This window comes from Typopeltis vanoorti, chromosome 2 (genome assembly GCF_054136105.1).
Source record: "Typopeltis vanoorti isolate ZY-2024b chromosome 2, IOZ_Tvanoo_1.0, whole genome shotgun sequence".
NCBI lineage: Eukaryota > Metazoa > Arthropoda > Arachnida > Uropygi > Thelyphonidae > Typopeltis > Typopeltis vanoorti.
This window is the reverse complement of record NC_143550.1, coordinates 43,783,932-43,808,810: the sequence shown is the minus strand read 5'-3', so window position 1 is coordinate 43,808,810 and position 24,879 is coordinate 43,783,932. Positions and strand designations below refer to the sequence as shown.

Below are 24,879 nucleotides of genomic sequence, written 5' to 3'. Positions count from 1 at the left end.
ATTCCTCTAATTAATTTTCACATTCGGTTTTATTTCCTTTTTTTTTTTTTTTTTAATAGATGGGCACTATGAGAGCTCTATTCCAATAATCTGGAATTTGACCCTCTGACCAGGGAATTATGTCATGTAGGCAATTTAAAACTTTTCTTCCCTTCACATTTGAGCATTTCTGGTTTTTAGATGTTCTTTTTTTTCTTCCTCAAGTATTGACATATATACATTGATTACATTTCTCTTGCATTTTCTATACTACCATGCTGTCACTTCTTGTTTCATTTAGCAAGCTTTTAAAATAATTATTCCTGACATCTAGATTATCTTCATTTTTCATAGAACCTTATCTCTGATTCCTTGTACTCTTTTCCACTCATCTAAACTTTTTCAATAGCCTCCAGAATATTTTTCCACCTTCCTGATATATATTTTCTATATATTCTCTTACCGAAGTCAATCCATGATTTTTGTTTAGCTAGTTTTACATGGTACTTCACTTTCTTACATTTTTCTCTGTATTCTCTCAGAGCACAAACTCAGTTAATTGTCAGGAACCTTGATATACTCCCTTCTTTTTCTTGACTGCCTGTTTAACTTCCTGGGTCTGCCATAAAGTTCTGATTTTTCTATCCTTACAGACAACTCGCCATGTAACACTCTGGATGATTTCATGTTTTCTTCAGAGTCCACCATTGAAGGTTTGGTTCTTGTTTTCAAACTCATTTTTTCTTGAATAATAATATGTGTATTTAAGCACCTCCGAAAGCTGCTCAAGTTGTATTTGTTTTAAGACTTCCTTACACACTTTTTCTTTTCATTATTCGATTTTATCCTGCTCAGAACTAAATGGCGATTACTTCCAATTTCAAACCTTTTATATACAGGTAATCCTCAACTTATAACTGGGTCTCTGTCATAAATCGATTCTGGCGTAAGTCTAGGACTCTTCTTAATTCTTGATTTGTTTGATTTCTGTTATAATATTGTCATAAATTAGATTTCTATTTAACTTAAAATGGTTAAAAATATAAACTTTTATACATTTTTAAACATTTTTATACATAAACATTTATAAATTATTTATTAGCACATATAAATACATAAATAAAAAATTATGAAAGAAAAATTTAAGAAAAAAATACATAAACACATCAAAATTGGTGCACTTTTAATTTTGAAATTCCTTTAAATATTAGTTAACATAAACATAAATAAAAAACATTAATGGTGTCTTGAACTCATTTGGACGATATGGTTATTTCTCGCATTCGGGAGTAGCTTTTTTAATCAGAAAATTGGTTAATGTTGTCTGATGGGTTTTTTCTTTTTTTCCTTCATATACTTTGTGCTAACATCTGACTGCTTCTCAAATTTACTTTTCGACTCTGGCGGAGTGATCAGTGTCTTGATCCATATTTTAGACTAGCTGAAGTCCTTGATTTAGTTTAGAAAATATCAGCTAATCCTTTTACAGTAAATTTTTTTAACAATTTCTCATCTTCATCTTCCTCATTATTCCTTTTTTCTACAACTCTTTCGTTTTGGAAAATTAAGTCTTGGTCAGTCAGTTCACCTTCTTCATGATCTGCTAATTCTTCTATATCGGTAATATTGATTTCTAGATCCAGTTTTTTTGCAATTTCAATGATTTCTTCACCAATTTGTTCTAATATATTATGCTCAATGTACTCTTCGAGTGTCTCCTGCGGTAGTAACTTCTTCCAAATTCCTCCTCGTATACACTGTTCCGAATCATAGAAGCGGCTATTGCGCATTGGTGATAGGCTTTGCTTGTTGACTAATGGTGACACTGCAATGTGTATACAAAAGAAATGTGATATATATATGTATATGCTGCCAGCAAAGTTAAATTAAAGAATTTTTAATAATAATTTTTGGCCGTCGTAAGTGCAAATCGTCATAAGTCGAGGACTACCTGTACTGTAGTGTCCTGAATAAGTGTGAATGTATCATTATCAACAATAGCATAAACAATGAGACTATTTCTCCACGTGAACTTGTGCATCTTTATGTTGAAACATTCCGTTAACTAGTCCATTTTCTGAATGAAAATCCAACAGATAATTACCATCATTATTAGCTTTGCTCTTTTCTCCAAATTTTCCCAAAACATTTCTGTGTCTGACAATCATATACCAAATAAATAAATAAAATTTGTTATTGTATAATGATAATAAACTACTGAGTATAGTAAATTTGATTGCAGATGTAGCATTTCAAAATGTATACTTAACATTAGGAATGCTACCCTTGGAATCAGAGACATTAATGAGAGAGAAAAATATATTAGGGTTTTCAATTTTCTCAAGAAATTTTTAATTTCAGTTGCTGTGTTACTTTGTTATTATTTCTTCATGCATGTGTGTTATGAGTTTTGCAAATATGCTAATTGCTAAATAAATATTTATTAATAGGAGGTGTTCTCTTTAGTCTTGAAGAAGGAGCCAGTTTTTGGAATCAGTTTTTGACATGGCGCATTGTGAGTTTGGTATTTTTAGTTCATAATTGCAAATTCGGTTCATTAAAACTAAGTTAACATTCAGGGTCTGTATCACTTTATAGATTTTGATAATTTCTTTATATAAGTTTTTTGCTAGCTCTTAGTCTGCCTATTAACTCATTTCAGTTTAAGATGACCTATGACCTTGTGGAAACTTGTTATTTATTACATACTTTATAAGACATCTTATACATTCTAATGCTAGAAAAATAAAATGGAATAAATTAAAAAAAAATGAAAAAGCTGCCTCAGCAGCTTACAAATGATGAGCACTTAGAGTAGCAGTTCTTTGAAGAGCCAAACAGGTCACTAATATTGGTGTTGGAAGTTAACCTTTCTTAATTTTATATAATAACTTACAAAATTGTTGTCTAGATGCAACAAAATTTGAAATATTGTTTAAATGTAATGTCAACTGAAAATACTTCTTATGCAAACCATATATTTAAATTATTTTCATGCTGCCATGCCTTAACCAGACCAAATACTGTGATGAAAGAATAGGACCTATCGTTCAGTATGTTTTTTGTTCTCTTTCCAACCTTGGCAATCATCTACACCCACAAGCACATATGTGCTATAGGTTCTGCATGTTTTTATATATAGGACTGATGTTTACTACAAGAGACTTGCACCAAATTTGCTGCATAACAAACTACAGAAAAGTCCTGGACTAACTCCCATAATACAAGTGTCATTTTAAGTTTGCTATTGTAATCAGTGAAATTTCAAAATCTTCACAATAGCAAAATGAATTTCATGGCAAATGACATCATAATCCTTGTAGAGCACTTCCCTCTATAGCAATAAATATAAAAAAAATCACCATGCCTTAGAGGAGATGATAGCTCTATATAATGTTTAATTTGAAGAAAAATGCTGACCAGTGAGGAAGAGATTTAGTTTTGGGAAGAAATAGAAGTCAGAGGGAACCCAATATGTGGAATAGGGTGGATTCTCCAACAATTCGTTGTGCAGATCCCTTAATTTTCCCATTGCCAAAACACCTTTGTGAGCAAGTGCATTGTCCTGATGAGAGGTGATTTTTTTTCTTCTGCAAACCAGATTTTTTCTCACAAATTTTTTCATCTAGTCTGGTTAAAAGATCGGAATAATATTCCCCGGTTATTGTTTTACCCTTTTCAAAATAATTAATAAACAAAAGCATCCCAAAACACTGATGCGATGACCATTCCTACTGATGGAACCGACTTTGTCGTCTTTGGCACTGAATGTCCACAAAACAGTGGACAGAAGTGGACTTCTGTCCACTGTTTTGACTGCTGCTTGGATTTTAATGTGTAATAATGAATCCAAGTCTCATCCATAGTAATAAATCAATGCACAAAGTCAGTTTTATTCTTGTTAAAACACTCCAAGCACTGTTCAGAGATTTTCATACGAGTGCGTTTTTGATCTGCTATGAGCAAGCACAGCACTCATCTTGTGCAAAGCTTTTTCATTTTCAATTCTTCATGTGAAATATATCCTACACATTCTTTTGAAATGCCTATAGTCTCAGCAATTTGACTTGCTGGTCATCCAATGCCATATCATGCACTTGATCAATGATTTCTGGTATTGTTCACTTTTTGGACGTCCTTCACGTGGATCATCTTCAAGGCTGGCACAGCCACGTTTAAACACAGCAGCCCATTTATTAATTGTCAAAACGAAGGAGAAGAGTGCCCAGAAACTTTTGTGAACTTCGAATGAATTTCTTTTGGTGTTAAACCTTCTTTTACAAAGAATTTTATAACAGCACGATACTCAATTTTATCCTTTTATCCATTTCAAGGAATACAAACAGCACTTTTGCTTCAGACAGCTGTATAAAACAAACTACTTGATAGGATAACTTGCAATTTCACATGGATGCTTATGACAGATGTACCAACTTAGAAAAAAAAAAATGTTGCCGATAGTGTTGCCATCTATGGTCAGAGCTGAGAACTTTTCAGACTACCCTCATATATAGATGACAAGAGCTAAAAAAAAAAAATGTATGGCGGTTGGGGTAAGGTCGAGGTAAATCTGTCTGTCTGTCCTTAGCATACAGAATTTTTACTATGGTTTTACAGTATGTGTGCACTTGCTGTTTGGAAAAAGAAAAAAAAAAAAAACTAAAAAGAAAGGCTAATAAATACCCAATATTTCATAGCCAAAACAACATGGCCTGCTGGTAAGTCATAAAGTGGAACATTTAAAGAGAAAACCATATACTGAGTTTAGTGCATGGCCTCAAGAATCGGGAAGAAATTAAACAGAATGGAAATTATTAGAAATTGTACCTTGACAACAGAATGCAGAGGACTGGTAGGAACTATTGTGCATAAAGCCCAGAAAATGGGCATTAAAAAAAAATCAAAAAAATAATGGAACAAATATAAGATAACTACAGAATGTGATATTATAAAAGTGAAATGTTAATATTAATGTTTGTTTTGAAATGTACCTAAACTAATGTCACTTACTTGAAATTTTTCTAATGAACTAAATGTATCTACCCTGTACCATTAAAATCAAAAATAACCTGTAATTGGCATTCTCCAGTCACATGGGGATGCACAAGTGATACATTCATCTACAGTGTGTGATCAAATTATTAGAGCCACAGTGCGAAAAACATATTTTGTGAGTTTTGGGTAGAAATAAAACCACATTGTCAATGTTTTTTTTACATCAAATTGTTTTTATTAAAATTAGTCCTCTAATGATACACTTAAGTAAAGTATGCTTATATAATTAAAGAAAAATGTATATAGAAATAATTATCAAGTCAATAATTGATAAGCCACCTTTTGCTGCAATTACTGCTTCAATTCTTTTGGGCATACTTTCTATGCATTTGGTGCAGTTTAATTTTATTGATTTATTCCTGTGCCAGACATCAATAAAACGCTATTAATTGGCATTTGTTAGTGACAAGTTCCTTGGAAATTTCCCACTTCATCAGTTCCCAAAGATTCTCAATGGGGTTGATATCCGGTGAATTTCCAAGCCAGTCAAGAACGTTGACTTTTTTGTCATTCAGGAATTTTGTTATTTTTTTTTTTGTCTTATGGCAAGGAGCAGAATCATGCATGAGTGTGAAATCGTTATTCGGAAACCTTTTTTTTTTTTTTTTTTTTTTTTTTTTTTTGTATTCGACTCACTGCTGCTCATGAAACATTAGCAATTGATTCTATCTTCCTTTGAGAATGTTCAGTATTCATTAAGAGCGTTTTTATTTCTGAAATTTTCATTGGAGAAAGATCTTTGGTCTTGCTTATAGTAAAAATACACTGTCAAGAAATGAATAAAAAATCATAAAATAACACAATACAACACTTATAAACTATATACAAATCTTGAAATAAACTATTTACCATCAAAATATTATCAAAACACTCCAAAAGTAATTAAAACGCTTGAATAACCTGAATAACTTATAAACAAATACAACTGAACAAGATGGCTGTCACGCAGTGGGTGAGAATCTGAACACAAAATGGCGTCCATATGACAGGTTATGAAACCAACAGTACAGTATTGTCAACTGTATATTTAAAATCAGTAAACATAAATATTTAATAAAAAAATATAAACAACTCCATCTGATGAGGTTTTCATTTATTATAACTGGTTGAAGTGTAAAATTCTTACTGTAATTTATGGAGGTGACTCTAATAATATGATCACCCACTGTAGTATGCATAAGTAATAAGCAGCTGGTGTGCAAAAGTCAATTTTCTAATTTAGTGACCTCAGTCACCCTGGGAAGTGGAAAAGCTGGTAATTTTTCTAATAAACTAAATGTATCTATCCTGTAACCATTAAAATCAAAAATGACCTGTAATTGGCATTCTCCAGTCATGTGGTGATGCACAAGTGATACATACATCTAGTATGCATAAGTAATAAGCAGCTGGTGTGCTTATTACTTAAGTCAAGTATTCATTGAGAAATGTATACTTGACTTGAGAAATGAGTCAGTTTTCTAATTTAGTGACCTCAGTCACCCTGGGAAGTGGAAAAGCAATTACAGCTGGTATGCGCAAGTCAGCTTCATAATTGGTGGCCGCAGTCATGCAGAGAAGTGTGAGAAGAGAGACATTTGGAATAAGCTGATACTGTTTTCTTAAAATTGTAAATTAAAGGAATATAGTATAATATACAGTATTTCTCATTTTATGTTTGAAAAGTTAATTGTTTTTATCCATTAGGTAAAAAAAAAAAACTAATGAAAGACAATATTTTAGATGTTTTGATATATATGTATATGAACAATGTTTCAAATTAGTACATATTCTTGATGTGTAATACTAAAAGCAAAATATATAAAAAAAAAAAAAAAATCTCTTCCATGAATATACCTTTAAAAAGAACTGTGAAGAAACAAATTTCTGTTTATTTTTACTGCTAGCAAGAAACCTAAAGTAATTAACAGATTTTGTGGAGCTGTAATTCATATTGCAGAAATGTTCAGTGTTGAACAAAGTCTTAAAAGAATATCCCTTTTAAGATCTTTGAGTTGCATTAACTTCATTTAAAATAATTTTTAAATGATTGTAACTGTCTAACAGAAAAGCACAATACATTTCAAAATAATTGTGATTCAATTTTAGGGAATATTAAAGATGAAACTAACAGCGTAAAATTAAACAAGAAACATATAGACCTAAATTTTAGCATTTTTATATCAAGAAGAAGAATGCTAAATTAAAATCTAATGTGAGAATGTGGCTATTAGCCTACACTCTGGTGTTGGTTTTAGACACCATTTCTCTCTGAGGCATGAATTCAAATAACAGCTGCTGCCAAATATTTTTTCATTGTATGGCCTGGAAGAGAACCATTTCTCAATGAATACTTGACTGACTGGTGTTAAGTATTCATTGAGAAATGGTATCAAGTACTGCAAATATTTAAAATTAACTAAAACGAAAGCATTCTGCAGACAAACAATTTAAATTGCTTATGTATCTGGATAAATTTGGTTTAGAATGGAAGAAGTCAGGAACTTTAAAAAAAAAATGGCTGCCATTTTAATAAGGAAAACTATTTCAATTCAGCAGTTATACTGAAATTGATCATCAGTTGTTTAAAGCAGAAGGGAATTGAACTCCTCAAGCACGAATATTTTGTGTTGATTTTTCAGCTTTTAAAAAAAAAAATAAATAAATAAATAATAATAATAATAAAAATTCATATATCATGATTTCACGTTTTGAAAGTAATAAAATTTGCTTTACCAGCTTCTTCCTAGCATTTTGTCCTGCTTGGTGCAGGATCTTTTTTTTTTTTAACTTCCGTTGAGTCTACTTCTCCCATGGTGACCCACTCCATCTTGGGAGAGTGTATGCACATTTGTCTGAATGAGTGTATGAAGGTGAAAAACAATCGATGCCTTAGTCTGGATTTGAACCTGCACCCTCTTGGTTGGAGAGCTGATACGCTAATGACTTGGACAACCAGGCCGGCATATTTATAATTTGCATGCTGATATTATATAGATATAGATGTTAGGGCTGTATTAAAAATTCAATAAATAAATGAATGAATGATTATGGGGAAGGGTTGGTAGCAGAAAGTGAAAACATTTCAAATTATCAAGGAAGTTTGAGCTTGAATATAAGCAAAAACATAATCATACAAAATCAAGATGAAATGCTGTGATATTAAGAAAATAAAATTTACAAAATTGATTATGTTGTGCACTGGCTTTCTTCACTTGAAGTATTTTAAGTGACCAGCAATTGTAAGACAGTAAGAAACAAGCAAGAAAGGGTATTCAGAATAAAAGAAAATAATATGACAATAACATGAAGTGTGAAAAATTAGATTACAATAGTGCTTTAAATTTTCAGTATGAAATAAATGCTGGCAAACAGGAAAACTAAACATAATTGTGGCAAATTGATCAAATAAAACTTTTCTCTGCTATAGTACTTAAAATGGAATATATGCTATATCCATATATATTTAGTTGTAAACAGAAATGACGGATAGCATAAAGCAGTTTTTTTCTGTGCATACTCGATTCTTTAGGCCCCAAGGATTAATAATGCTCTAGCAATGAATAAATAACAATTTATGCTGGCATCACACTATAATTAATTTCCTTTAATATTAACTATGCAAATACCATCACTAATTCTATCATTCAAGTTATTCGACTTTTTTTTTCCCTTCCTGAAAGGGGCTCCTCAGAAAACTACCTAATGAACTTAGGAATACTGCAGTATTGTAAAAAAGTAAGATAAGTTCACATCCCATTGATCAAAAAAAAAAGTGCCAAACAGAATGACTTCTCCTGGTCTCATCTCCTTCCACCTTGACACTAGGGTATGGAGTGAAATAAAAACCTTACCTTGCTTTAAGTTACAATAAGATCATCATCATCACACTTCCCCACTAGAGTAACTTCCTTTTCCAATTCAGCTAATGAGGTCACTTATTTACAACTAACAAATTACGTCACTTATCTACATCTGATAACAACACACACCCACGACACTTGATCAAAAAAAAAAGTGCCAAACAGAATGACTTCTCCTGGTCTCATCTCCTTCCACCTTGACACTAGGGTATGGTGTGAAATAAAAATCTTACCATGCTTTAAGTTACAATAAGAGGAACCTTATCATCATCATCGCGTCACATTTTATGGCTAAAATGTAGTCATAAAATGTGACGCTAACTCTATCAACGTCCACAGGCCCTACATAATCTCCAAGGTTTGGAAGCTTCACAACCCCGACCAATACGCGATAACACAAACACTTCAAAAGCAGAAGCACCTAACCGACCTGACATAGCATTCACTTCCTCCATGTGTTCAGACAACGAACAAGCATAGTCGAAACAGACCACACCCAGTCAACCCCCTCTAAAAATCAGTTGTTGTTTTCAACCTCTTTCACCCTTTCCCACCCTATATAAAAAAACGCTCCACCCATCCCTAATAATATAATATGTATGTGTGTGTGTGTATATATATATATATATATATATATTATACAAAAAAAAAAACTCAGGTTTTTTTCCATTTTCTATTTTAATTCTCCCACATTGCCTACCCCCCCCCATACACACACTTCCTTTCAAAACACCCTAACTGCAGTAGTTTGCACATCACAGAAAGAAGAAAAGCCACAACACCCAGAAAAAAAAGGTATGTGTAATTTTCTCTTCCTTTATGCTACATATTTATTGGTAAATATACATCTACAATGCCCTAAGAATCTGAGTAAAAAGCCAATGACATTTAAACAGGGGTAATCCTAAACAGAAGCAGGCAAAATAGCCGTAAATATAATAGTTTGTTAAGAGGAACATGGGAGTTTTCCCAGAAACAATATCCATCTTTTACTCATGATTAAAAGTTAGGAAAATAATTTAAAATAAAAAAGTAAAGAAAACAATTTTACGAGATATGATCAGCGAAATGCTACCTAAATCAGACAACATAAATTTTGGCCATAAATTTGGAACATAGTGTACATGGCAATAGTATAGTATGCCATTAAAAAATAACTTTGTAAAATGTTTCAAATCGGTAACTAAATTATTTTATCCTGGTGAGTGATTTTTTAAAATAGTTAGCAATAAAAAATGTATAGATCGAAAATTTTTTAAATCTGTAACATTTATTTTTAAGATGTATATAGGAACACTAATAGAATTTTAGAGGTGCACTAATCAAATTTGGGTATCGAAAAAAATGACACTGATCTGGGGCACAGTAATCAAGGGATTGCTATATTCAGAATTAATACAGTTTTTAGCACAATTTCATATATTAAAAAATTGACCGGCATGTTTTTTTAAAAATCAACTAATTAATTAATCCCAAAATCATAAATTAAATTATTTCAGCTTAAAAGCAAAAAAAATCAAAACTAACAAGTAAAATAATATTAAATTACATACACTTACCTTTTAAAAATGTATTTTTCTGTTTAAATTTGTTTCACTATAAATTTACAATTCACACCTCGCTCAGTGAACTCACTAGACACAGAGGGCAAACGAACTGGTCTCTGTTCACAACAGTAATGAACATTTTTTTCACAAATCAGAAAAAGATGAACCAAAAACAGGAATACGTGTTTTATTGCTGCAATAAAACACTTGTTCTATGCTACCCCTCCATGGGCTGAAACAGGCCAACCCATAATAAAATTTTAAGACAGACAAAGCATTCCAGGGTCAAGGGTGTAAAATTACATATCTCAATCACTTTTACTATTATAATTTGTGGAATTTTTTCTTCTTCTGTCTTATCAATCTCACATATGCTGGTATTTTGTTGTAGATCAACATCTTATAATACACAGAATATTCATTTTTATTCATATTAGATATTTTTTTACTGCCTGTTGTTTCCGAAGACTAGAATAAAAATGTCTCTATACTGTTAAAAAAAACTTTGCAACCTCAACAGAGCTATATTGCACATGCAAAAGAAAAAACAATTAGCATTTTTCTCCTAACATCCACTTTCAAATTTTCAGTTCCAGAAAACGTGTAACAGCTGTTTGCAATACAGCCATCGGATACAGAAAGTGCTCAACTCATGACAAGTGACAACATTCAATTGGATTGGTTGACACAATAACCTATCACAGCCACTGGGTGAGCTCAAAATGTTAGCTCACCCAGCCTCGCCTTCTCAGCAGTTTAAAAATACTAAAACGGCAAGTTTGACCTGCTGCACCTCTTTACATCTTTTCAAAGGGTTCAAAGGTGAATGCATCTTGAAAGTACACCCAGGCTATTGACACAATGTTTACGCATCGAAAAGTGCCCTCTTCATGAAGCACTAATGCTTTATTACCCTCGTGAAGAGGACAATGAAGCATTAGTATATTGTGTTCAATTTTAGGAATTCGAAGTCTGCAAACAATGGTGGGGGGGGGGTCTTTAATGGGAATAAGTGCAAAAATATAATACGGGCGATACTGATATTTTGTGGATGAGCACCGCACCCGGAATATTCGTCCCTGATCATTACTAACTTTCAGTCGACAGTTTTCCTCCAGATTAGTCCATTATCTATCAAGACTCCAATATCATCATATCCTATATTTCTGTCTTCTAAGGCACTTTTTTACTATATCATCCCACCTGGAAAAGAACACTTGTTTTGCTAATCTTTCCTCTCCCGTTCCGTTTAAGTGATCATACCATCTGTTCACTCCACTAATCTTTCTCTGAACTCTCATATCTGCAGTCTTTGATCAGTTTCATTTCTAACCCAGCTATGAGATCTATAAGTTAAAACTGATTTGAACACTCTTGTATACAACTAATTTAGTATTGTGACTCCTATCCCATTCATGTGTTGTCTCCTAAGTAGTTGACTGCCATGATGTGACTCATGGTTGATTGATTACGGGAGTAACAACATGTGGTGAGGACCCTATCTCTTCCACATATTGTCATAAGTATTCATAGCTGTAAATCCGTGTGTGTTCACTGAGCCAACTTGCCTGTTCTGAGGGACAAAAAAAGCCCTAGTTTCTGGGTGAAAAAACCTTCTACTTCCATATGAGACCAGCTAACTCACCTTTAGATAAAAGAGACCAGATAAAGATTCCTCATGTCATAGATGTTAATAGAACCCAGGGCTTTCTGACCAAAGGGCTTCATCTATACAACTGAGCTACGGAGACAGGCATTAGTATTTTGACTAATTTCTTTCTTATGATATCATTTATCCAGCTTTTACTAATTCTGTTGTATATTTTAATATTTAATTTGCAATCTTCACTAAATATTTTGCCTAATAGCTGAAATGTTTTACTTGTTCTATAAGTTTTCCAGTTAGGATACAGTTGATTTTCTGCCTATTTTCATTGTCTTTGTCTTGTTATTGCTGATTTTCATACCAAATCTATTACAACAATTATTCAATTTAGACAGGGAATCTTACAGACTTGTACTGGATTTAATCAGAAGTATAACATCATCTACATAAAGTAAAGAGCTGAGATCAACATCTCCAATTTTGATATCAGATTTAATACAACTTTCCTTCATAATGTTATCCATATAGATAATGAATAATTTAATAGTCAATAATATACATCCGGGGTGCTTAAGGGTCAAAGCTGTATAACTGAGAGGAGACCTCCACATAGCCTTTAAAGGAATGCGGAGAACCGACCAGGGCTTCTGACCTAATGTCCAATCCTCACCTTCTCGTGGTGCACCCTGTTGGGTATCTACTTTGATACTGAACGAACGAGGATGGGCTGGCAATTTGGGATTTAGCCAACCAAATTGTATTCTTATTGGTTAAACCAAAATAAAAAATGATGGTACAACATGACAAAATTTCATGCCGGCTGGAGCATCGCCTGGTTAAACAAGGCCCCCGTTGTTTTCGCCAGGGAACCAGGGCGAACAGCGAAAAGTCAGCTACTGGAACAAATCTGAAAACAAACCCCAACTCAACATCACCAGAGTTAAAGATCGGTACTATCAACGTAAGAAGCCTGAATGGCAAAGAAATGGAGCTAGCTGAGGAATTAGATAAGTACCAGATCGACATAATAGGGGTGACTGAAACAAAAAGACCAAAACTGGTGAGATCTTTCTCAGCAATAAATACAAAATGTTATATTCAGGCAATGACAATCAAGGAAAAGAAGGAGTAGCCATAGTATTCAACACAAAATATGAGGCTAATCTTCTTGAATGGCAGTCAGTCTCAAGTAGAGTAATGTGGGCAAATATGAGAATGGGGAACTGAACAATGAGACTTATTTGTGCCTATGGTCCCAGACAAGGTTCTGCTAAGGTAGAAGTGGAGGAATTTTTTGATGCTTTAGAAAAAGCAACTGACACAATGAAAAAGGAAAAGTTGGTCCTTGTTGGGGATCTAAATAGCAGAGTAGGAAATGATTGTGAGACATACAAAAATATTTTGGGAAAATTTGGAGAAAAGAGCAAAGCTAATAATAATGGCAAATATCTGTTGGATTTCTGCTCAGGACATAGACTGATTATTACTAACACCATGTTCCAACATAAAAATGCACACAAATTCACATGGAGAGAAGAGGCTAGGAATAAGAAAAGTCTCATTGACTATGTTATTGTTGATAGTGATGTTTTCTCCCTGGTGCAGGACACCAGAGTGTACAGAGGATTTGAAATTAGTCTTGAGCAGGATAAAATTGAATTTCATATTGAAAAGAATGACATGTAAGAAAGTTTTAAAGCGAATAAAAGTTGAGCAGCTCTCAGATGTGAACTGTAGATTAAAATACAGAAAGATTATTGAAAAGAAAATGAAAGAGTTTGAGAACAGGAATCAAACCTTGGAGATTCAGTGGCAGACTCTGAAGAAAACATTGATTGATTCTGCCAGAGAGGCATGTGGTGAGGTTGTGTGCAAGGATAAAAAAAATCAGAACTTCCTGGTGGACACAGGAAGTTAAAGAGGCAGTGAAGGAAAAGAAGAAAGCATATCAAAAGTTCCTGGCAAATAAGTCAGCTTTTACTCTTACAGAATACAGAGACAAATGTAAGAAATCTAAACAGTGTAAAACTAGCTAAACAAAAGTCATGGGGAGGACTTTGGTAAGAATATAGAAAATAAATATCAAGAAGGTGGCAAAATATTCTGGAGGTTGTTGAAGAGGCTTAGGAATGGAGGAAAGAGTGCTGTAAAAGGAGTTAGAGATGATAAAGGTGACATGAAAACAGGAGAAAAAGATATCCTTGAAGTATGGAGTAATTAGTTTGAAAAACTGCTAAATGAAACAAGCAGTGATGACAGCACAGTGATAAAAAACACTGGCCAGCCGTGCAGTCAGGAATACATACCCATACTTGAAGTAGAAAAAGCCATCAAAGGCTTGAAATGTGGAAAAGCAGCAGGAGTAGATGATATTCGACCAGAAATGCTGAAGTATGGTGGTATAAGAGTCTTACAGTGGCTGCACTGCATAGTTCAGAAAGCCTGGACAGAGGGACGAATTCCCGATGATTGGAGTAGAGCTCTCATAGTACCCATATATAAAAAGGGAAATAAAACTGAATGTGAGAATTACAGAGGTATTTCCCTACTGAGTGTTCCTGGCAAGATCTATGCAAGTATACTTGAGAAAGGTTGAGAAGAATTGTGGAAGAAAAGCTTGGTGAAGAACAAGCTGGATTTAGGCCAAATAGAGGCTGTCAGGATCAGATCTTAACTTTACGACAAATAGTCGAGAAAGCATGGGAATATAACAAAGATCTGTATTTAAGTTTTGTCGATTTGGAAAAGGCATATGACAAGGTGCCAAGAGAGAAGCTATTCAATACGCTGCAGTTCTATGGTGTCAATGGGGCATTATATCAAGCAATACTTAGTCTTTATTTGAGTTGTAAGTCAGCAGTTAGAATTGAAGGAAGTACAGGAAGATGGTTTAATGTTAAATCTGGTCTGAGACAAGGATGTACATTATCCCCTCTGTTATTCATTATCTATATGGATCACATTATGAAGGAAAGTGGTATTAAACCTGATATCAAAATTGGAGATGTTAATGTCAGCTCTTTGCTTTATGCGGATGATGTTATACTTCTAAATAAATCTGCTACAAGTCTGCAAGATTCTCTGACTAAATTGAATAGCTCTTGTAATAGATATGGTATGAAGGTCAGCAATAAAAAGACAAAGACAATGAAAATAGGCAGAATCATTGAAAATGTCAACTGTGTTGTGAATGGAGAACCTGTGGAACAAGTAAAACATTTCAGCTATTTAGGCATGATTTTTACTGAAGATGGTAAATTAAATATAGAAATAGACAACAGAATCAGCAAAGCTGGTATGGTGGGAAGTCAATTGAATAAATTCATATGGAATAAGAGAGAAATTAGTCGGAACACTAAATTAGCTGTATACAAGACAGTGTTCAAACCAGTTTTAACTTATGGATCTGAACGCTGGGTCAGAAGTAAAACACTTGACCAAAGACTGGAGACTGCAGATATGAGAGTCCTGAGAAAGATTAGAGGCGTGAACAGATGGCATCAATGGCAATATCACATTAAAAATCAGGATATTAGGAAAGAACTTGACATTGTCAGCATCCAGGAATGTGTTAGCAGAGCTAATCTCAGGTGGTATGGTCACTTAAATAGAATGGGAGAGGAAAGATTAGCAAAACAAGTGTTCTCTGCCAGGTTGGCAGGAAAACAACCCAGAGGAAGACCAAGATAGTGGATTGATACGGTACAAAGTGCCTTAGACGATAGAAATATAAGATCTGATAATGTTGGAGTCTTGACAAGTAACAGACTGATTTGTACGAAAATTGTAGATAGGAAGTTAGTAATGATATAATTTTTTCATGTAGTACTGTCATATCCTGTACACCCCTTGAGGGTACATGGCAGTAATTTGATGATGATATACATCTTTATTGCACACCTGATTTAACATCAAACCATTTTCCTCTACCTCCATCAATTATAACTACTGACTTATAACTTAAATAGAGACTATGTATTACTCAATATAATGTCCTGCTTACACAATATAACTGTATTGAACAGCTTTTCTCTTGGCACTTGATCATATGCCTTTTCTAGATCCACAACACAGATCCTTGTTATATTCCAATGATTTCTCAACTATTTGTCTTAGAGTGAAAATTAGATTTATGCAATTATTCTTGCATATATCTATTTTTGTATGTAATCATAAAAGATTTATGCAAGTATTCTTGCATAAATCTTATGAGGAACACTCAATAGGGAAATTCCTCTATATATTCTCGCATTCAGTTTTATTTCCCATTTTATAGATGTGTCCTACGAGAGCTCTATTCTAATCATCCAGAATTCTACACTAACCAGGCCTTCTGAATTATGCAGTTTAGCCACTGTAAAACTTCCTACCTCCACATTTGAGCATAGAGCCTGTGTAGCTCAGTGGATGTGGCGTTTGCATACCACGGCACTTGGCTGCACGAAGGAAGACTTGGTTTCAAGTCTAGTCGGCGACTAGAGGAAATTTTTCTAAGCCTTTTTTTGACCGGTTCTGGAGTTAGTCGAGAACAGGTTTTTCCTCCCGGAAACTCGGGTTTTTCGTCCTGTAAACTCAAGAAAATTGACCGTAGAACCCACATTATTTCAGACATTAAATATATTGTGTTAGGGTTAGGGATCCCGAGATGGCGGCACATTTGAGCCATCTCTCTCTTCACTATGTACCACTTAATTAGTGATAGCTTTGGGCCATCTATCTCTGATTGGTACCAGTGGAGATTGAACTGCCCACTCAGTCTCCAAAAAGTTAGATAGGGCTAAATGGCCTCGCCTACTTCCCGTATACGGGAATAAAAAGGCGTTAGCTGATTTTGATTTAAAAAAAACATTTGAGCATTTCTGATCAGATATCTATTCCAGCTGCCTTCCTACATTTCAGGTTTTCGATGTCTTTTTCTTCAAGTATCAATATGTATTCCTGTTGAGTGTTTTCTACTACCGTGCTGTCAATACTTGTTTCCTTTAGCAGTGTTTCAAAATAATTACTCCAGACATCTAGAATATCTTTAGCTTCAGTTTTCATTGTAATAAATTTAGTTTAATGCTTTATCCAAGTGTTAGCAAACAAAGTTTGCATCTGAAAATATCTTCAGGACTGAGATAAGGTAGTACAACACCAGGCAGCTTGCAGCAAAGGTAGATCAAGAACTCAACTCTTTGTCTCATTATCTCCCATAATGCACAGCACATCTCCTTGCAGACATGTATACTGCTATGTATTAACAGGGGGGGGGGCACTACCCATACTTGGTTTGCTCACACTCGGATAAAGGATTAAACTAAATTTATTACAGTCTAACCAAGTGAAAAATAAACTTTCAGTTTTCATGTTTCCTTTATCATCAGTGATTCCTTTTACAGTACTTGTTATTCCATTTCTAAGCTTCTTCAACAGCCTCCAGAATACTTTGCCCTCTTCCTGATATTTATTTTCTGTGTTCTTCTAACGTCTTCCCATGCCGCCTTTTAGCTTTTTATGCAGTGCTTTGCTTTCTTACAGTTTTCTCTTTATTCTCTCAAAGCTGGCCTGCTTGTAAATAATGTTTGATATGTGCTTTCTTCTTTTCCATGACTGCTTCTTTAACCTCTAGAATCAACCATGGAATTCTGATTTTTCTGTCCTTGCAGGTAACCTCACCACATGCTCTCTGGCCAAATTGATGTTTTCTTCATGCTTTGCCACTGAATTTCCAAAGTTTGGTTCTTGTTTTCAAAGTCTTTTTTTTTTTCTTGAATAATGTTTGTATATTTTAGTCTACATTTCACTTCCAAAAGCTGCTCAACTTTGATTTGTTTTAAAATTTTCTTACATACTCTTCTTTTCAATATGAAATTCATCTTTAACTTTATTCTGATATTTGTCTGCATCACTCTACTTGATATTTACTGCCTGCTCAAAACCTAAATGGTGATCACTTCCAATTTCAAATCCTCTGTATACGCTTGTGTCCTAAACCAGAGGAAAACATTACTGTTAACTATAACAGTCAATGATACTTTTCTTATTTCTTGCTCCATGTGAATTTGCACATATTGTTATGTTGAAACATAGTGTTAGAAATAACTAGTTCATGTCCTGAACAGATCTACAGGAGGTACCTTATTAGATTTGCTCTTTTCTCCTAATTTGCCCAGAATATGTCTATACATCTGGTAATCATTTCCTACTCTGTTGTTTAGATATACCAAAAGAACCAAGAACTTTTCCTTTTTCATTGTGTCAGTTGCTTTCTCATCATCATCAAATTTCCGACACTACCCTCAACGGGTGTACAGGATATGATAATACTACATGAAAAACTTATATCACCAATAACTTTCTATCTACAATTTTCCTCCAAATCAATCTATTACCTGTCAAGACACCAACATTATCAGATCTTATATTTCTGTCTTCTAAGGCTCTTTTTACTGTATCAATCCCCTATATCTTCCTTTGGGTCTTTTTCCTGCCAACCTGCCAGAGAACACTAGTTTTGCTAATCTTTCCTGTCCTATTCTGTACCACCTGAGATTAGCTCTGTTAACATATTCCTGGTTGCTAATGATGTCAAGTTCTTTCCTAATATCCTTGTTTTTAATATGATATTGCCATCTGTTTGTGTCCCTAGTCTTTCTCAGGACTCTTTATATCTATGGTGTCTAGTCTTTGGTCAAGTGTTTTATTTCTAACCCAGCTCTCAGCTCCATAAGTTAAAATTGGTTTGAACTCTGTCTTGTATATAGCTAATTTAGTGTTTTGACTAATTTCTCTCTTATTCCATATAAATTTATTCATTTGACTTCCTACCATACCAGCTTTGTTGATTCTGTTGTCTATTTCCATAGTTAATTTACCATCTTTACAAAAAATATGGTAAATTAAATAGGTTCTCCATTCACATGCAGTTGATATTTTCAATGCTTCTGCTTATTTCCATTGTCTTTGTCTTGCTATTGCTGATTTTCATACCAAATTTATTACAACAGTTATTCAATTTAGTCAGGGAATCTTGCAGATTTGTACTGGAGTTATTTAGAAGTATAACATCATCTGCATAAAGTAAACAGCTCAGATTAACATCTCCAATTTTGATATCAGTTTAATATCATTTTCCTTCATAATATGATCCATATAGATAATGAATAACAGAGAGGGATAATGTACATCCTTTTCTAACACCAGATTTAGCATTAAACTATCTTCCTGTACTTCTTTCAATTCTAACTGCTGACTTACAACTCAACTAAAGACTAAATATTACTTGATATAATGCCCCATTGACACCATACCACTGTAGTGTTTCAAATAGCTTTTCTCTTGGCACCTTGTCATATGCCTTTTCCAGACCTACGAAACTTAAATACAGGTCTTTATTATATTCCACAATTTCTCAACTATTTGTCATAGAGTGAAAATCCTCCTCTATTTGGCCCGAATCCACCGTGTTCTTCACCAAGCTTCCCTTTCACTTCTTTCTTAGTTGCTTTCTCTAGAGCCTCAAAAAAATTCCACCACTTCTATCTTTGTAGAACCTTCTGTGGGATCATAGGTACAAATAAATCTCATTGTCTGGTTCCTCACTCTGATATTTGTCCACATCACTGTACTTGATATTTACTGCCATTGAAGATTATCATCATATTTAGTATTTAATACTATAGCTACTTCTTCTCTTCCCTGATTGTTATTGCCTGAATATAACATGGCATATTTTGCTTAGAAAGATCTTACCTATGTTTGTTTCTGTAACTATTATTATGTCGATCTGGTACTGTTATTTCCTTTCCATTGATGCTTGTTATGTTGATGGTTCCAACAAGAATCTTAATTAACCATGCGATGCCTTGGCCAGCATGAAATTCTGTCATGTACCATTATATTGCATTATTGTTTAAGTCAATAAGAATACAATTTGGTCAGCTAAATTCCAAATTACTTGCCCATCGTCATTCGTTCACTATCCAGGTAGATGTGCATCATGAGAAGGTAAAGATTGGAAATAGGTCTCTCCCCAGTTAACCAGCTTTGACTCTTAAGCACTCCTAAGAGGAACCGTTATATACCAATATCACAGTCATAATTCTTTTTTGCTGAGATGAAATTTGCAAGAATTCTGTTCATATCCCTGGTTTAGAATGGGGATGCAGTGCTTTCAATGAGTTGCACCCCTATTCCAAATTTTGTATATGTATTTCTTTCTGTTTAGATAAAATTTAAAAGATTTTATTTGAGACTTCTGGGCATCATAGAGGAATACACTCTTAATAATGTTTTTATTTACAATAATGCAAAAATGTGCAGTTCAGTTTGGTATCCCTAGGTGAAGGAACGAATGTTGCACTATATTTTAAGTTTTAGAATAGGGTGTATGCAATTTAGATTATGCTGTTTAGATAAATATACAAGAGTTTGTATATTTGGGCACTCTGAGGTATATTTTAAGTATACTATTATAACAGTTAACACATCCCTAAGGGATACGATAACTGTTATAATAGTATGCTTAAAACATGATAGAAGTAACCTGTACACCAAGTTTAGATATAGTCAAAGTCTGGTTTGAGTTCCCTGGTGTGGAGGTGGAGAAATAAAGTCCTTTCAGTGCTGTCTAGGAACTTAGCTGCTGTATAGCTCGAATATGATTTTTATTTTTTAACAACATAACTGCTGGTTTGAATGAAACAAACCTCAGCCATTTGATATTTGAATTATTTCTATATATTAAAAACTGTAATAATAGAAATAATTCCAGTGTCGAAACTTAAGGCAAGAAAAGATAAAAATGAGAATCTGCTGATATGACCAAGCCACATAAATTGTTTCCTTCAAATCTTAGTTATGATGTTTTCTCTCGAACTGACAAGAGAACTGATTCTTTGTCTTACTTCAAAATTTGTGATGTAATCCGCATATGGTATCTTTAGAAAAGAAAGTACCTCCTTTCAAATACTGACAGCCTCTTTTCATTCTCTTTTAGGATGGTCCAAGTTGCACTTCCATATAGAAATACTGAATTAACTAGCATGTCAGTAAGGCATAATCTGTTTATAATTATCAGCTTGTTATCTGTCGATAATGGTTTTATTTTTTTTTAAGTGCTGTCATTTTTGCAATTTTTGTTCTAACATCCATGTTCATCTTACGTTTTTATTAAAGATATTCCTTTGTATTTAAACTGATTAGCTTCTTCTTTGGGTGTATCCCAAATAGTTAAGCCATATTATTTTAGAGCATAAGCTAATTTTATGATGATTTCCTGAAGATCTGATTTGTTTTCTGCTAGAAGATGAATATCATCAAACTTCAGGTGGTTTATTATTCTTTCTCTTACCATCACGCCAATATCACAGTTCTCCAGGACTTCATTTGCAACATATTCGAGAAAGCGGTTAAATAACATTGGTGATAATTTTCATCCCTGTCTCACTCCATGCCTCATTGGAAAGAGAGTGCTATAATTCCCCTTGAGTACAGGGTTTCATTCAGTCGTATTATTTTGTTGTCAATTCGATAATGTTGCAGAATTTTGCAAAGAATTTTGCATCATGCAAAATAGAATCAAAATCTCTCTTTAGGTCAATAAAATTATGGCACATTACTTTATGTTCTACATATTTTTCACCAATGATGTGGAGCATAAATTTTATTATTATTATTATTGGTATGTGACACTTCCAAGGAGTCTAAAGACTTATCGAGGGAGGGCACCTACTCAACAACTCTCCATCTCCACCACTCAATCCGCCAACTATAGCAAACCGTAACTACCATCATCATCATCTACACCAATGCCATCTACTGACCACCACTAGTATTTTCACAGTCAATCACATCCATCCATGCCCAGTTTTACTCCTGTTCTTTCTAAATCCAGCCTGGAGGTCTGAAAGTAATATATGTGGTAAAGTTATGTGATCTGATATTTTCTTCAGTCAATTTTTGTTTAAATCCGCTCTCAAAAAAATAAAATATGCTCACAGTTGATCAAACTTCTCCAGGATAGTTATCATACTTCTACCAGTATCCCTAACAGTACCTCACATATTAATTTTTTTTTTTTTAGATAGGAAACACTGTCTGTATATTTGATAATATACATGGATTGTATAGTTTTGTGATTTAATACTATGGAGTTAGCTCTTAATTAGAAACTGCTTATTTTTATATGTATCGCCCCTGCACATAACGGTCTGCAAAGACTATAGCAAATAAATGCCATGGTGGTCCAATGTTTTTTTAATGAGAATCCATGAGAGATGGGTAGAAAGTTGTGAAGCAAAAAGAAATGTTAACATTGAATTTGAAGACCTATAGATAGTATTTTTAGTAAAGAAGACTGAACACTTTTGCAAAGACATCAGTAGAGGTGTCGAATAGCTGCTGCACATATTTAAAAATTTAGAAGAAAGATGGGAATTACTTATTCCAGTTTTCTGATGAACAGTGTTTAGTGAAACATTTGCAGAACACACACTCCACAACAACAATTTGTAAAATAATGTGGAGTGAGATATGGGTCATCAATCAACTCAACCTAATTGCTTTCTTCTAAAATGCATGAAGTATTTTTAGGTTAGCACTACTCCATATTTAAGAACAGTATTCAGTGGTTTGATGGATTTGTAATAGTTATTCAGAGGTAAAGTAATACCTTGAGCAAAAAATAAAAACCTAATTTTTTGGTTCTGAGGCTCCATTTGTAATTTGATTATGATGAGAGAGAGAGAGATTTGAAGTTTGAGTAATCCCAAGAAAAGAAACCTCATCTTGTTTAAAAGATTTAGGTGTTACCAAACGTAACACTGGAAGAAAGAAGGTTATTTTTGACAGAAAACATGATTGAGTTTTACTAGCATTGAATGTGGCAGGGTTATCAGAACCTCATTGAAGAATGGTTTGGAAATCAAAATTTAGAATTGTAGAAGTTGATATACTAGAAGTTTGGTTATTTTTGTAATGCTGCACAGTCTGTCAGGTGAGATAGAGGAGTGCAGAGTACTCTCATCAATAAATTGTATCGAATTTGAAGTCAGGTGGAGAAGATTATTGATATGTAGAAGGAAGAGTATGGTAGAAAGAATAGTCTAATGGAACAACATGTCAGTTACTAAGTTTAAAGATGAAGATCCATGTGTCTGGATGCACATTACATAATGTGCATCCAGAGAAAAAGTGGCAAATCAGTTGCAGAAGATAGACCATATAATGGAAGCTTACTGAATTAATCTTTTGTGCCACATGCAATAAATTGCCATAGAAATATCAAGTGCAACCAATTGTGATTCCCCAAACTTTTCCCTAGCTTTTGTCAAAAGGTAAGTAATATAAGGAAGACCCTGTGGATTGACAGTGACATTCTGTTAATTGTTTATTTGTTGAGAGATGTTAAAATAGCATAGAAGTTGAATGCTGATGGGTTTTCTCCATTACTTTAAAAAAGAACTAAAGTGAGTGAAATTGAATGATAGATGGCAAAGATTTGTTTCCCTGCTTACAAATGTGTTGAATATGGGCTAATTTTCAGACTGTAGGATAGCCACCACTGGAATAGAAGAGAATAAAAAGACAACACAGAAACAAACTCTAGAGCATAAATTTTCAGTACAGTCAGAGAAATGCCATCAGGTGATATTTTAGTATTGAATGTGGGCAAGATTCTTTTGATCTCTTTCTGATAAAAAAAAAAATCGAAGAGGCATTGAATATTATGTTAGAAATTGTAGGATATTTACCAAGATTGTCAATACGAGTCTATTCCTTGGCACATTTCTTAGAGAATCTAAGATTAGACTAGGGATGAGAATTTGGAGTTGATTGGTAAATAAATATTACCATATCAAGAAGAATTGTTTCAGTGATATGTTCCATGTACGTATTTAGATTAAAACACAAAAAACAATAATCCAGCCAACAAAATAAGGCACACTGATCATTCCACTTGGCAAGATAACACATGAATGAGAATGAGTATCTGAGTGTTGATCTGTCATCATCGTCATCATTGGCTTAACAATCCTTTGAGAGCCCTAGCCTCAGAAGCTTCTGCCACTCTTCTCTGTTTTTGCCTTAGTCATCCAATTACATTCCCAAATAGTTTTGACGTCTTCTGTCATAATTTCCTCCCATTTAGTTCTTGGTCTTCTTCTTCTAGATCTATTACCCCCCCTGGGTTAGAGAAAGACTTTCTTTACTGGTCTTAGGTCTTCCATTCTTATTAAATGTCCAGCACATTACAGGCGACCAATTTTCATGAATATAATAATAGAGTGTTGAACCATGGGACAAAAAAAATCTATACTAAATTGTAGGCTGAATTGCCTAGAAGACATAGTTCACTCTTCCAGAGCTACTAACAGACCCACTAATATTGAGGATGCATTCAGAGGATTTGGTCATTCTATTATGTCCAGACTTACGAAAGAATGGTGCTCTATAGACTTCTGGGGTTTCACCTAGGCACTACAATCACGAAGTTTACTTTGCTATCCCCCAAAAAAAATGTTGGTCAACCATATCAACTAAATATATCTCTCGCTGCTTTCATCCACTGTCAAGCAAGTTGTTTACTCAACTACTATGTGACTGATCTTTTTTATATATGGTACATGGGTTGAAAATACTATTATTCGTGTTGAAATTTCTCGATTAATGTAGAAAGCAGGAATGAAATGGGAAATTAAAACAATGTTATATTCAGGCCAGGCAATGACAATCAAGGAAAAGAAGTAGCCATAGTATTATTATTATTAGACGCCTCCAGGGAGTCCAAAGACTCATCGAGGGAGAGTGTGCCAACAGCATCAAACGATTGGTTCCCCTTCCAACTACTAACTGTGCTCAAACTTAC

At 33.9% G+C, this 24,879-nt stretch overlaps 1 protein-coding gene across 1 annotated transcript in view; it reads left to right on the top strand.

Annotated features, from left to right (window-relative positions):
* The window catches only part of LOC150108972 (H(+)/Cl(-) exchange transporter 7-like), a 327,290-nt gene that overhangs the window by 71,638 nt on the left and 230,773 nt on the right, over window positions 1-24,879 (top strand). Inside the window, exon 9 of the mRNA XM_090401357.1 lies at window positions 2,430-2,494. Within this exon, the coding sequence (XP_090257483.1) occupies window positions 2,430-2,494 (65 nt within the window). The remainder of the gene's footprint in view (window positions 1-2,429; window positions 2,495-24,879) is intronic.